The 14,647-nt window shown below is 27.4% G+C and overlaps 1 protein-coding gene across 1 annotated transcript in view; it reads left to right on the top strand.

The window, feature by feature from the left end:
• LOC103570048 (uncharacterized) overlaps positions 1-14,647 on the top strand; it is a 61,475-nt gene that overhangs the window by 34,678 nt on the left and 12,150 nt on the right. The window contains exons 2-4 of the mRNA XM_008547649.2: positions 463-665; positions 5,071-5,206; positions 5,445-5,578. Of these exons, the coding sequence (XP_008545871.1) occupies positions 463-665; positions 5,071-5,206; positions 5,445-5,578 (473 nt within the window). The remainder of the gene's footprint in view (positions 1-462; positions 666-5,070; positions 5,207-5,444; positions 5,579-14,647) is intronic.

The raw sequence follows: 14,647 nt of genomic DNA, 5'->3' as shown, positions 1-14,647 counted from the left end.
TCAATTTCCATTTATTTTTTCCTTATTTATTCTACAAAAAAAAAAAAAAAAAAAATCACTTTTATTCCCAAATTCAATTAAATATTTTTTTTGGCCATAGTTTGCTATCTTCTATATTTTTATTTATAAAATAAAATTTTGTTGGAAACACTTAACAATGAAACGCAACTTTTTTTTTTTTTATTAATATAACGATCGTAAATTGGCTGTACGCATTTTTAATAACAATTTCGTAAATCTACAGCAGTTTCCTCTAGCAAACGAATATAAATAAAATACTAGCCTGCAAACTCGTTTATTTATCGTTCAATGAGGTCAACGTTATTGTGAAATAAAACAAAAATACCAATGGCCAATAAAAAAAAAAAAAAAGCTTAACTCCCTGCCATAAGAATGGAATTGGAATAATAGATCGATAAAAAAAATAATAATAAATGATTGTTTTAATATTTTTTGTTAAAGGTGCAACTGGTTTAAAAAATTTAAAAATAAGTGTGCCGCCAATGGTCCGTTCAGGCGACGCAGTAACTTTATCATGTATCTACGATCTTCAGGGTCCTTTGTATACGATTAAATGGTACTTCAATGACCAAGAATTTTATCGTTTTGTTCCAAAAGCGATGCCAACTCAAAACAGTTATTCAGTACATGGTATGAAAGTTAATGTAAGTTTTTTAAATATTTTTATTTTTATAAAACTTTAGTTTCTATGAGAGATACCAAATTTTTAACGCACCTATAAATTTTTAAATTTAGAAACTACTAAACCAGGTTGAGGATAAATTTAATATTTCCTGAAAATCAAATGTTCATAATTTTGCCAACAAAAATATTAAATTTTTATTTAAATCTTAATACTGCTCTGTTTGATCACTAAATGTCGTACTCAGATAATTTCAATAAAATTTTTTTTTTTTTTTTGTAATTTTATCTTTTAGATTCTTTTTATGATGTACAATAAATGTATATCCCTCTAGGTTTTTATGATATTTCAGATACTACAGTAGTAAAGACAGTATTTTTTTTTATTGTTGATAAAAATGCAGTAATTCATATAATATGTTCTGATAAATATTTAAATTATATTTTTTTTTCTCTTTTAGTACCGAATATATGAAATTTTTTACCTCTATATTTTTTTACAACATAGGGATTTAGTAAATACTCCACTAAAATCTTTAGACTTTTTTTTTCATGTGAAAAAAAAATTATTTTTTAGATTTTTTATTGATAACATTAATCCTTTTGCAATCAGTTAAACATCGGTATATATTTTTTCAACAGCGAGCGTTGAAAAAAATTCACTACAAAATGACAAGTCTAATTCATCAATATAAAACTCCTGTTGTATATATTTAATATACATATGCACTATATATATCAATGATTCATTTTTCTATTCAAATACTAGAGTATTATCATTTAGATCAATAATACAATGAGAGACAAAATAACTCTTAAAAAGTTTTGTATTATCTTCTTACAAGAAATTATGATATTAGAAATATTGAATCTAAAATATTATTCTTGCAAAAATACAATGATTTCATTCAAAATCATTTTCTTACCCAGATAAAAAAATTTCAAGCCAAATAATGAAAGGTCATCCGGCTGAAATTTAGCTGAGACGGCCTAAAAATGGCTAAAAATTCGAAAATTTTCAAAGTTCTATAATTTTATTTTAAAAAAACATAATACCATAGCTGAAAATAAACCGGTTTAATTTACCCGCCAACTTTCGGCTTTTTCTAACAAAATTCTTCGACTTTTGTGTGATTTCCGTGCATTTTCGGACTTTTGGAACGAAATTCAGTAGTTTCGGTGTGTTTTTGGTTAACTTTTGGTCTTTTCCAATAGAATTTTACGACTTTGACGTGATTTCGGTGAAATTTCGGGCATTTTAAATAAAATTCAATAGTTTCGGCGTGTTTTTGGTCAATTTTTTGCCTTTTTTTTAATAAAACTACGACTTTAACGTGATTTCGGTGAAATTTCGGGCTTTTTGAACAAAATTCAATAGTTTCGGTGTGTTTTTGGTTAACTTTCGGTCTTTTCCAATAAAATTCTACGACTTAAACGTGATTTCAGTGAAATTTCGGGCATTTTAAATAAAATTCAATGGTTTCGTGGTGTTTTTTGTCGATTTTTTGCCTTTTTTCAATAAAACTTTACGACTAACATGATTTCGGTGAAATTTCGGGCTTTTTGAATAAAATTCAATAGTTCCGGCGTGTTTTTGGCCAACTTTCGGTCTTTTCTAATAGAATTCTACGATTCAACCTGATTTCGATTGAATTTCGGGCTTTTTGAGCGAAATTCTATGGTTTCATAGTATTTTCGACCAGAATGAGCTTATTCAGTCAAATATTTTCTCCTAGGTAATCGAAGAAATCTGAGTTCAGCGCGAAATTTGCAAATCTTTTTTTTAGAATTGTATAGATACATTGTAATTTTCTTCTGTCACTTAAACTATTCTCCAACTAAGATATGAAATTAATAAAAATAGTTTTTATCAATTTGCTACTTAAAAAAACATTGTTTTTACAAAAGTTGTTTCTTCTTTAATGATAACTTATATGTTGCATTCAAAAAACAATATTCTGTATATTAAAAGATTATTTAACTCATGACAATAATTAGGTTTGCTAATATAAATAAAAAAAATGTATATTCCTGCCCTTTGTCTATTCATACACATATATTTTCATCTCACTACTTTTCCCATTCTAAGATCAAATATCCCCGACATTATTTTATATAAATAAAATAAAAAGTGTCATTTTGAGATCAATATAGCAGTTGAGTTATGATCGACCTTTTCATATATATATCCCTAAAAACGAACTTTTGAAATTCCATCCATAGAACCTTTTGAACTCGTTTCTCCTTTTTTTCCAGCGCCGATACTTTCCTTTCGCCTTTATCCACGACGGCTTAGGATCTCTTTCTAGTTTCTTGAAGGCTTTGAAAGAGACAAAAATGAGACAAGTCGTCGTCGAAGAGACGAGTCGATCGTGTCCTTTGACATTCTTTGTTTTTTTTTTCTCTATTATTTTCTCTTTATCTAGACGTTTCAAAGGAAATTGAATAAAATTCTTGTTCTTAACTTTTTATTTATTACATCCTTTATTTTTTTGTCTCCCCGATTAAATTTTACGTCCTCTCAGGTTACACGTATACGGCCATGATCTAACGCTCGATCTATACATTAATTTATTTATATTCCTTTTAATAAACAATTTTTATTTTATTCTCTCTCATGTCGAAAAATATCGACGAGTTTAAAAAATAAAATCCGGGTCAGTCTTCACATTTTTTAAATTAATTAATTTTAAATAGAATATTAATAGTACATGATGATAAATAAACAAGTAATAAAATAAACTTGTTAAAAAATAATTTATTTTATCCGACACGAGTAACGAATGTTTTAATTAAATTCTCTTGTATAAATCCCACGAATTTATCTCTTGTTTTGGTCAATCAAAATTTAAATAAAAATCTCTTCGACAATTTCTCTCCTGTCATTGTTAAATATACATGTACACATATATATATATATATATATATATATATATATATATATATATATATATATATATATATATATATATATAGTTTAGTTGTCGTTCCACAGCTTGAACTTTAACATACTGCACACTCTAAAAGTACATAGATAACCAGCATTGTAAATTTAGGTCCTGTTTAAATGTACAAAGTGTCCGACATGTCGGGTCATTTCGCCGTCGTGTCGGCCTACGGGTTATTACACTACCAAATAATCACATGAATTATTTTATAAAATATATATTAAACATAAAAACACGTTTTACTTCCAGAATTTACGCGAGTACTCAGCTACTACACTATTAAAAATTTTAATTTAAATTAGAAGCGAATTACTTATTTATTATCAATCAGTCAATTGATTTAAAGCTGATAGTTAATTGAAAAAACAAAATTTTAATTAACAATTCTCTTTTTTCATGTCAACTTTAATAAATTCACAACTGTCAAAAATTAATTAACGTTTTTAAAAAAAAAATTGATACCTCTTTTTTTTTATTAATTAAAAAACCCAACTAACACAGTGTCTCCTTCTACTTATGTGTCTTGCGCAAAATTGTGTAGCTGGGAACTGACTTAAAAATTGTGTATGACTTGCTCATGATATTGTAGACAAAAATATTGAAGATATTTCTAACATGGTGCGGTCAAAAGTTTCTGAAACATTTCTTGCTCAAGAAACTTGCGCATGGTTTGCTCAAGATCTGCTCAAGACGCACGACACTCCCCATACTCCTCCTTCCCCCACCAGTTTTAACAAGCAAATCTTGAGCAAGCCGTGCGCAAGGTAAATCTAACATACTTCTGGCGCCAATTTTTCTCTAGAATTAAATAATAACTTCACCAAAATTCTTGTGTAAGGTTTGCATAAGAATTGCGATTCAAATCTGCCCCAAATATCTGCAGCAAGACCCATAGGCAAATAACGCTAGCAACTATCGAACTTGAGAGCAGGCTTGTGCATGCCTTGAAAAAAATCCTACACGTTTAGTTTGCTTTTCGACAAAAATTTTCAACAGTTCATATTTTAGTATATTCACATAATATTATTATGAGAGATTATTCCTAAATTTTTTTAATTGCGTGAAAAATTGATATTTACAGAAAATTTTGAAATTTTATGAAATTTTACCAATAATAGTTAGAAAAAATCTCAACAGTGTAATTTTACTATGAATCTATATTTAAATTTTATCGATAAAAATAAAAAACCAACCAACGGAGTATACGCGAAACATAAAAATCGTTGTGATAGATTCAGCTAAAGCGAATCTGGTCGGATAGTTCGATGCATTGCATACAAATGTCTCTGGCGAAAAGACGATTTAGATGTTAAAGTCGGCAAAAATGTTGTAAATAAGGTTAAAGTGATGATAAAAAATACATCGAACGATATAGTAGTAGTAGTATACTACGAAAATTGCAAGAATAAGGAAATAGAGTTGATAAGAAAAGTAAACGTAAGAATAAGATATAAAAAAGTTTTAAATTTTTTACTGTTAGATCTCGACCTCAGATGAGAATAGCGTCACGCTCATCAACGTCTCGAGGGAGCTGACGGGACTTTACAAATGTGAAGTATCTGAAGACTTACCAACGTATCACACAGCCATGAAGGAACAGCAAATGCAAGTGGTTGGTAAGTATCATATAAATATTTTAAAATGTCCTTCTAGGGAACTCAGCTCTTGCCATTATCTAGAAGACAATGTTCTTTTATACATTTATAACCCAACTCAGTTTGTAAGATCGCGTGTCTGGCTCAACGCCAACGGTAACAGATCCTGACGTACCTGCATCAGCTCTTATCACATAAATTATTACCAGTATCATCTATTATAATAATTATAAAAATATATAAATAACATAATTAACAGATGCCCCAGATACGGATCCAGTGATACTTGTAGATAAGCATCGGGTTGAACCAAACGAGATACTAAAGGCAAACTGTACATCAGGAGCATCACATCCTGCACCAAATGTCACGTGGACTCTCAACGGAGCAGCAGTAAGTACTCACTACTACTACGTGACTTTTTTTTATAATTCAAACTCCCTTTTATACTTTTACTTGAACTTTACACTCAAGACGCTTCTCTGGCATTAGATCTCTGGTCTCTCTGTCCAAGATGTGGATCAAAACCAGCTTGGCTATAAATTTTTTACAGTCGAGACCCTCCTTCAATTTATCCACTCGTAAATTTCCATCCTATTTTACGTTTATGTTGCGTTGTATGTACATTTATATATGTATATATCTTTTTATTACTGTCGTTAATTATTTTTTTTAACCAACATTAAATAATTGGTGAGCAGGGTGGAGACGAATGGAATTTACTGAGACAGATGATATGTAAGAAGTAGAGCTGTGCGGATAATTTGAAAACTTTCGGATACTTCGAAAATTGACGAATAGTTCGATAATTGATGAATAGTTAGAAAATTGACGAATAACCCAAAAATTGACGAATAACCCAAAAATTGATGAATAATTCGAAAATTGACGAATAACTCAAAAATTGATGAATAGCTCGATTATTGATGGATAGTTTGAGAATTGACGAATAACCCAAAAATTGATGAATAATTCGAAAATTAACGGATAGTTCAAAAACTGATGAATAGCTCGATTATTGATGGATAGTTTGAAAATTGACGAATAACCCAAAAATTGACGAATAACCCAAAAATTGATGAATAATTCGAAAATTGACGAATAACTCAAAAATTGATGAATAGCTCGATTATTGATGGATAGTTTGAGAATTGACGAATAACCCAAAAATTGACGAATAACCCAAAAATTGATGAATAATTCGAAAATTAACGGATAGTTCAAAAACTGATGAATAGCTCGATTATTGATGGATAGTTTGAAAATTGACGAATAACCCAAAAATTGATAAATAATTCGAAAATTGATTAATAATTCGAAAATTAACGGATAGTTCAAAAACTGATGAATAGCTCGATTATTGATGGATAGTTTGAGAATTGACGAATAACCCAAAAATTGATGAATAATTCGAAAATTTACGGATAGTTCAAAAACTGATGAATAGCTCGATTATTGATGGATAGTTTGAAAATTGACGAATAACCCAAAAATTGATAAATAATTCGAAAATTGATTAATAGTTCGAAAACTGACAAATAGTTGGAAAATTGACGAATAATTTGAAAATTTAAATTTCGAATCAAACAGTTAAATTCAATTCGAAAATGATTCGCACACCTCTAGAAAAAAGTGTTATTCTTATTTTATAAATGTATATAATAATTTGGCTAGATGCGCTACACTATTCAGACAGTTGCTAAGGAAGCTCTTGGTCTGGTATATATATTTATGTAGATATATGTTGCTAAATGTACGTGCTGGGAGTTACTTACGCCCACAGTTTTCAGAGTCTAGGCCATAAGAATAGATCGACTAGTGTCATTTCACTTCTTTTTCTTCTATACTGTCTTATTCGTTTTATCTTCGTCTACCTCAATACATTTTATGTTACGTCTGATCGTATGTCGTGCATCCCATGAGAATTCATTCTTTCAGTATTCTTATAGTGCTACATATATAAGTAACAAGACATTTACATCGACACTATTTACGACAAAGTATTTCAAGAATAAAGTATCGGTTGTAAAAATAAAAAAATAGACAAATGAGTTTTATTACATTGACCATTAATCTAATTCAATACTCAGGATAATAATAAAGGGAATAAATTTAAATTATTTATAAGGTTTATGGGAATTTTTTTTTATTTCCTACTATCAATGAATTCCTGTACAGTTTTGAAATTGAATAAGATGGGGAGAGAATGAAAAGTTGATGTTTATTTGAATTTTCTGAAAAAAAAATTTCTGTGGCAGAGTGAATTTTTCAATAGAATATTATTTTGTTTTTTTAAATTGCAAGTGAAAATTAAATAGTATCGGGTGTTTTATGACGCATCGATATTCGATATTTTTATAGACTGTAAATTGATCAAGTTTCAATGTTTGATCAAGTTTTAAGTTCATTTACACTGAAAGTTTATAAAAAAAAAATATAATTTTCGATGTACCTGAAAATCGAAACGTTTTCTGCGAAACGAAAATAAAAATACCATATGAAAAATAAAAAATCTACTTGATCTAGATTTCTGAAATGTTTCAAACAGGCGCTAGTATGTTAGTCGAAAATTGTAGCCACCCCAATCACCCCTCAAGTCACCTTCAATCAGTAAAATTTCATAAATTTTTTCATTTTTATTGCGCGCAAAAAGGTCCATTTTCAGGTTGATAATTTTCACTCTTTCACGACAAATTAAATATTTTATTTTTTAGTAGTTTCCTAATGAAGCTGAAGCTAGCGGCCGAAATAAGTAACGGCCACGCAAAAAATTTCTGGCCGCTACTTATTACGACCGCTAGCTTCAGCTTCTTTAGCTTCATGAAATTCCTACTACTCTGACATCATAATTATCACAATAATTTTAAATGAACAAAGTTCCTGCCTTTAATCGTCTTATGATTTCAGATTTCAGCCCTCGATAAATTCGTTATAAATAAGTAAAATAATCATAAAGCTTACTATTAAGAAGCTTAATTTTTTTTTCTTTTTTCAAATTTTAAGCTTTTAATTCCTTGAATCTAACGATCATTTATTTACAAGTTAATGGAGTGCATTGTAATCACCAGTAACTTCTCATAAGTGACTTATATTTAATACAAAAAAACGTTTTCCAATAAAAAAAACATATTAGTTAATTAAAAATATATATATATATGTAAAACATATTTTGAGTTTCGGTATTATGTGATAATTATCGAAATGGTAATTAAATCTAATTACAATAGTCAATTATTCGAATCCCGAATATTCCGTGTTCATTGATTTTAATAAATAAATTTTCCTCGGGTATTGTAATAACATTTGGTGGTAAATTCAACAAATAATGTAGTCAGACTGGATGCAAATATAAGCAGTAATACCGCAATCATATAGTATCGAAAATGTGTAATTATCAGTAGAGTCACTGGTTTGTAAAATAACGGTCTAAATCTACCGCAATTATTTATATTTAATATTTAAATATTTACCTTTTGGTCACATAACTATTAATCTGTTAGTTTTTATTTTTTTTCATTTGAATTTGGGTTATGTATACACATAAATAATAGATTACGAAAACATGAGTGAAGTTACGAGTAGACAACAAGAGGGTAAAAAAATATTGAAATAAATTAAGAAGCTTTTCAAAGTTTAACAGCAGTAGTAAGTAGTAGAAATACTTTGTGAACTGTATAATGTATAGCATTAAGGAATACTCTTTTAGTTAAAAGTAGTAGGAGTTACCGGTACGCTGGTGGAACGAACTACTAGAGTACTAGTCGCTTGAGTAATATTTACTTGCGGTTTAAGAGGAGGTAAAGAGAAAAGTTAAGTTTAAAATAGTGTAAAAAAAAGATAAGGTTAATTGTAAATAGTTAAATATTTGAGAGCGACCTGGAAAACACTAACGACCTATCGATTTTGTCATAAATTAGCTTGTCTATTTATCATGTAAGCACATTTATTTTTAATTTGAAGTGAAAGTTTAATTTTTCGATTAACTGTTTATTAATTAATAGCTGACCTGCGAAAGTATTTAAGTGGTAATACTTTTTGAGTGACGTAGTCAAGTGCACAGAAAACAGGATTTTTTGGGGCAATAAAATGTTCGTTTTCAATTTATGACGCGAAAAATTTCTTAGGGTATGTAAAAATTTCCTTGGGGAGTAGAAATTTTTCGCGTATGAGTGTCTACACGGAGAGAAAATTATGGTAACAGTTACAATATATTATGGGAATGGTTCCCATACTGCATGGTAACCGGTTTTTTTTTGAAATGTTGATTATAGGAACGGCACCCGTATATATTATGGTAATCATTCCTATAATTATGGGTATAATTCCCATATGGTATCGGAATAGTTCCTATGGAATGATGGTAATGGTTACTATAATATTATGATAATCGTTACCATAATATTATGGGAATAGTTACCATGATATTATGGGAATGGTTACCATAATATTATAGGAACCGTTACAATGTGGTTATAGGATTGGTTCCTATTTGCTTATGGGAACTATTCCTATGAGTATGGTAATCATTACCATGATTCTTTCACATGCGATATGGGAACTGTTACCATAATGATAGGAATTGTTCCCATACTTATGGAAACTTTCCCAGAAAGTATGGGTCTATATCCCATATCCCAAGTAATCATTACCATAAAGGTATGGGATGATATTTCATAAGCGTATTAGGAACAGTTACTATAATTTTTTCTCCGTGTATTAAACAAATGTGTTAAATTTAAATATTTAAAGAAATGTGTTTTTCTAAGACCACAGAAAAAAAAAAATATTCGGCTGAAAGTAAATTTTTGATAAAAGAAAATTTTTTTGAAAATCTTAATTTTCTTGGATAAAGTAGAAATCTCTGATCAAGACAAATTCTCTTAGCTCAAGAAAATCATGATTTGTTTCTCGAAAACGTTCGTCTTTAAAAATATTTTCTTGGCTCAAGATAACTATAGTGAATTTTTGTGTATCTGAATACGATGAATTTTTTTTCTTCGACTTCCATTTAAAGTAATTAATCTAAATTTCGAATTAAGGTAAAAGACCCAGTACCCGATCAGGAAACTAGTTCCCGATCACTTATCTATATTAACTGAATTTTACTAAATATAAATATACAAATTCATGGAGTGATCGAGAACTTATTTCCTGATCTGGTACAAGTCTTTTTACCTCACCATAAAAATTTTTTTCACTGGCGGACAAAACCGACCACAAAAAAAAAAAAGTTACTCAAAATAAACAAATTATATAAAATTTGAAAAGACAGATGAAGACACCGTATGTATTTTTTCTAACCAACAATCCATTGAGTCCTCAAAAAAATGAAAAAATAAAAAAATTTTGAAAAGAACTCTGAATCACTCAAAAATGAGTAAAAATAACAAACAATTTTGAGAAAAATCAAATATTTTACCAAAATTTTTGAGTGATCCGTTTTACTCGCCTTTCCTATATATACATATATACACAGACATATATAAAGTGTAAATTCTCTCATATAGTCACGGGCTTTGTTTGAAATGATCGAACTATCAGCTAATTCTATTTATCGAGAATTGCAATAGCGATTTAATATTAAACTGCCTACACGGTTTATAATCACTAGCTAGTAAATAAAAATAAATGGAGGTATATTCGAACATATAATTCCATAGATGTATATAAATATAGATATTGCAATGAATATATGAGAATAAATGGAGTAAAAAATGATAATCGTGGTATTACAGTGAGTAAATCTAGAGATTTACTAACTGTAATACACTTGGTACAAATTCAAATCCAGTTTATATTATTTTTATTCTTAAAAATATATATTTTTATAACATTAATTTGTATTCGTATCATTTTCATACCTCGTAATTTCTATTTTACTGTTTTTCCCTCTGGGTAGTTGGATACAAGATCTCGTGCGATGTTTATTAATTTTATTCAACATAATTAACATTCAGTGAGAGATTTTTGTACCTACTTTAATTACATTATATAAATACTGGGATTTTATACGCTTTATATATTTTATAGTGATAAATTAACCTGGAGTTTTAATTTATGTTAAGTGGAAATTCGCAGCAAATTTGTTTGTCATTTGCGATGTGGTTTCAACTGAGTATATTTGTGTGCTCTATATTATTTGTGCGATGGTTAATTATATGACATTGGGTTATAGAAGGGAAAGATATTTGTCGGAAAAGTGGAGTAGCAAATTAGTTTTTTAAATTATTTGTTTTTTCTGATTAAAGCTTTATAGTTTAAATGATTGATTAATTTTTTTAAAAAAAAATTAATTAGTGACACAAAAAAAAAATTCAAAAGTTATTAATTTATTTTAACCAAATCAGTTTTTTGAAAGACTATTAATAAACTTTGAAAAATTTTTTGGAAAAAGAAAAAATTGAAAATTTCAAGTATCGGTTCAAAAATTGGACAGTTTTTTTTTTTTTTTTTTTTTATAAAATTGAATTTGAATCTTTAAAAATTCATACGTTTGATGAAAAAAAAATTTTGAAAACATTTGAAATTTGGAATAAATGACATTTATTAATTTGAAAAACAAAATAATTTTTTGGAAACTATATTGTTATTATTAAATCTAAATTGTCAAAATGACGATAAAATAATTTAAAATTAACGGAACGAAACACTTTCATGTTTTTCATACATAATTAATTTGCGGAAACTCTAGAGTGAATTAAATGAGATCTAGTAATTTATGGTGTTAATTATTAAAATTAAATATCTTGATAAAATACCGTAACCTCACGTGAATAATGATAAAATGATAATTCATTAATATTTTATATTCATATAATAAATATCAATATATATGTATATATTTTCAATAATACAATTCATGGCTAAAAAACAAGTATTTAAATTACAAATAAAATAAATTCCTTCACCCGAATTAAATTAAATTCAACTTTTTACAATCGTGACAATTTGACATTTAATTAAATAGTTTAAGATCTCGTATTTTTTATTTTATGGAAAATAAAATATACTTTAATTTTACTCTACTTATAAAAGTGTTTGAAGGTTATATAAATTAACAATAATAAAATTTAAATTGCATTCTCTTATAAAATTATTTTTGTTTCCCATGTAGATTTGAATTTATTATAAAAACTAAATTGTGTAATCCATTTCTCATTAAGGATTAATCTCAATTTATTTCCCTGTTTGCATTTATTTATTTAGATTGTATTTTCTTTTATAAAATTTACGACAGACTTCTACAAGTTTTTCAAATTTTATTTTCTACTAATTAATTAATTTTTTTTCTATTCTGTCATACAGAATCCGTTTTTAAAAATAATAAAGAGATTGTACTTTTTTTTTTTGTTCAAACTTCCATTTGAATTTATCGCTGAATTTTTAGTTGCCAAAATTTTTAAAAAAATTTTTAAATAAAACATAAAAATAAAAAATTTTGAAGTAAAGTGTAGAAAAAATTTTGATGAATAATTACTAACCAGATAAGTAATTAAAAATAAATCAATAGAAGATTAAAAATTAATTCGGATAAGTTTCTATCGATTTTAAAATTTTCTGCTCTTAATTAAAGTGGGCTTAAAAAGTTTATGCTCTTTAATTAATCCATTAAAAATCTTAAAAAATTAAAAAAAATAAAATTCTTAATCCCTGATATAAAATTCTAATTTTTATTTTGCAATATAAATGTTTAAAAAAATTTAAGTTTCAAAATTAGGGTAACAGTAACGAATACTACTGAGCTCCATTTTATTACCAGGTAACTAAACACCCTTAAAAATTTTTTAATTTTTTAATTTAATCCATGTAAAAATAAATAGTTATAAATTTTTCATAAATTAAAGTCAACTTTTTTAAAATTTTTAACGATACTTAAGTATTCAGTCATTAATTGAAGCTCGATACTGTTACCTTACTCATATTTTTAAATATTAAAAATAAAAAAAATTATCTTTACAAATGTACCTCTTAGTTTAATTACAATTTATTATCCTACTTACGTCAATACTTTAAAATTTCCCGCCAAATATTTTAAAAAATTTATCTTTTCATTTTTTAACATCCCATTTTAACCCAAAAAAAAAATTCACATTTTTTTTTGCTATCCCCATTTTACCCTACTCCTCAAAAAATATTTTTGAAAAATTAATAAATTCATCAGTATTTTAATTATTTTTTTAATTTAAAAATAAATCTGTACTTATCATAAAGCCATCAGATAAAACAATGAATCTGAGCATCATTTAATATTTTGAAAACAATGAAATCTGTATACATCTATATTTTCCTTGTTAAATATAGATGAACAGGTAATCTGTGGCAATACTTAAAGCAACCAAAGACTGAAACGCCTGTCGATTACTCCGCATTATTGTAGAACGTTGCTTTCCACAGTTTAATCCATCCTCACTCAGTTCATTTACTATTCATCCAATCCTCTCTTCTACATTTAAAAGCTTTCACTTACTGTTGACATTATTTTACGCCACTTATCTCAATAATAATAATAAAAAAAAAAAATCTTAATCCAAGAAAATAAACTTAAATTTAAACCAAACATTCATTTAATTCAATCCCTCCACAAAAATCACTTAAGTCCCAAAAAAAAAATTTTTTCTGCAAAAATAAATTTATATTTTATGGTTTTCATCTCAATGATCTTACTCTTGTTCATAAATCACATTGATCTATCCAAGGGTTCTTTTTAAAATTTAAAATAACATAATATATAAAAAAATATTTCCATTGAAGATAAAAGTCTTATACATTTATATTATATATATTTTACTTTAGTCAAGCATAAGGAAGACTAAAAAAAAAAAATCGAGATTTAGAGAGGATCCGCGGAAGAAAACAGATTTTACGACTCACTCTTTGGATGGCAAACCTCTTTGTTCATATTTTTCCTCACTCACTCACTCATTCTATCTCCTATTCATGTTTATATATCACAGATAAGAGGCTCCAGAGATTCTATTGTTCGTCTCCTCTACAAGTATCTCCGCTATCCGCATCTACATATGCCATGTACTAAGTAGACATAACAGCAAAAAAAAAAAAATAAATAAAATAGTAAAGCATTCAGTTCGTGGCAGATTACATTACTCGATATGATCAATAAGAATTTTATCGGCGCGATAAATCCCATTTAAAATCATTTTATCTCTTGTATCTGTCTGTTCCGAATCATCCCTCTTGTATATTTTCTTCACTCATTTTAAAATGAGAAGAAGCATATATAAGAAAAAAATGATATTCGCTCGGATAAATTCGTTAAGTAGATTGATAATATATTACTGTGTTTATAAATATAGGGGAAGGGGGGCCAAACGGGGTATCCCCTAAAAAAGGCAAAAAAAAAAATTTCTGCATATTAAATAAAATTGATCAAATTAAATTTTTTTGTGAGAAATCTACATAAAGAAATATCATACGTTTTACACAATTATTGAATGCAAAAGA

This window comes from Microplitis demolitor, chromosome 10, assembly GCF_026212275.2.
Source record: "Microplitis demolitor isolate Queensland-Clemson2020A chromosome 10, iyMicDemo2.1a, whole genome shotgun sequence".
NCBI classification, from domain to species: domain Eukaryota; kingdom Metazoa; phylum Arthropoda; class Insecta; order Hymenoptera; family Braconidae; genus Microplitis; species Microplitis demolitor.
The sequence above is the reverse complement of the archived record's forward strand: the minus strand, read 5'-3'. Positions and strand labels throughout refer to the sequence as shown.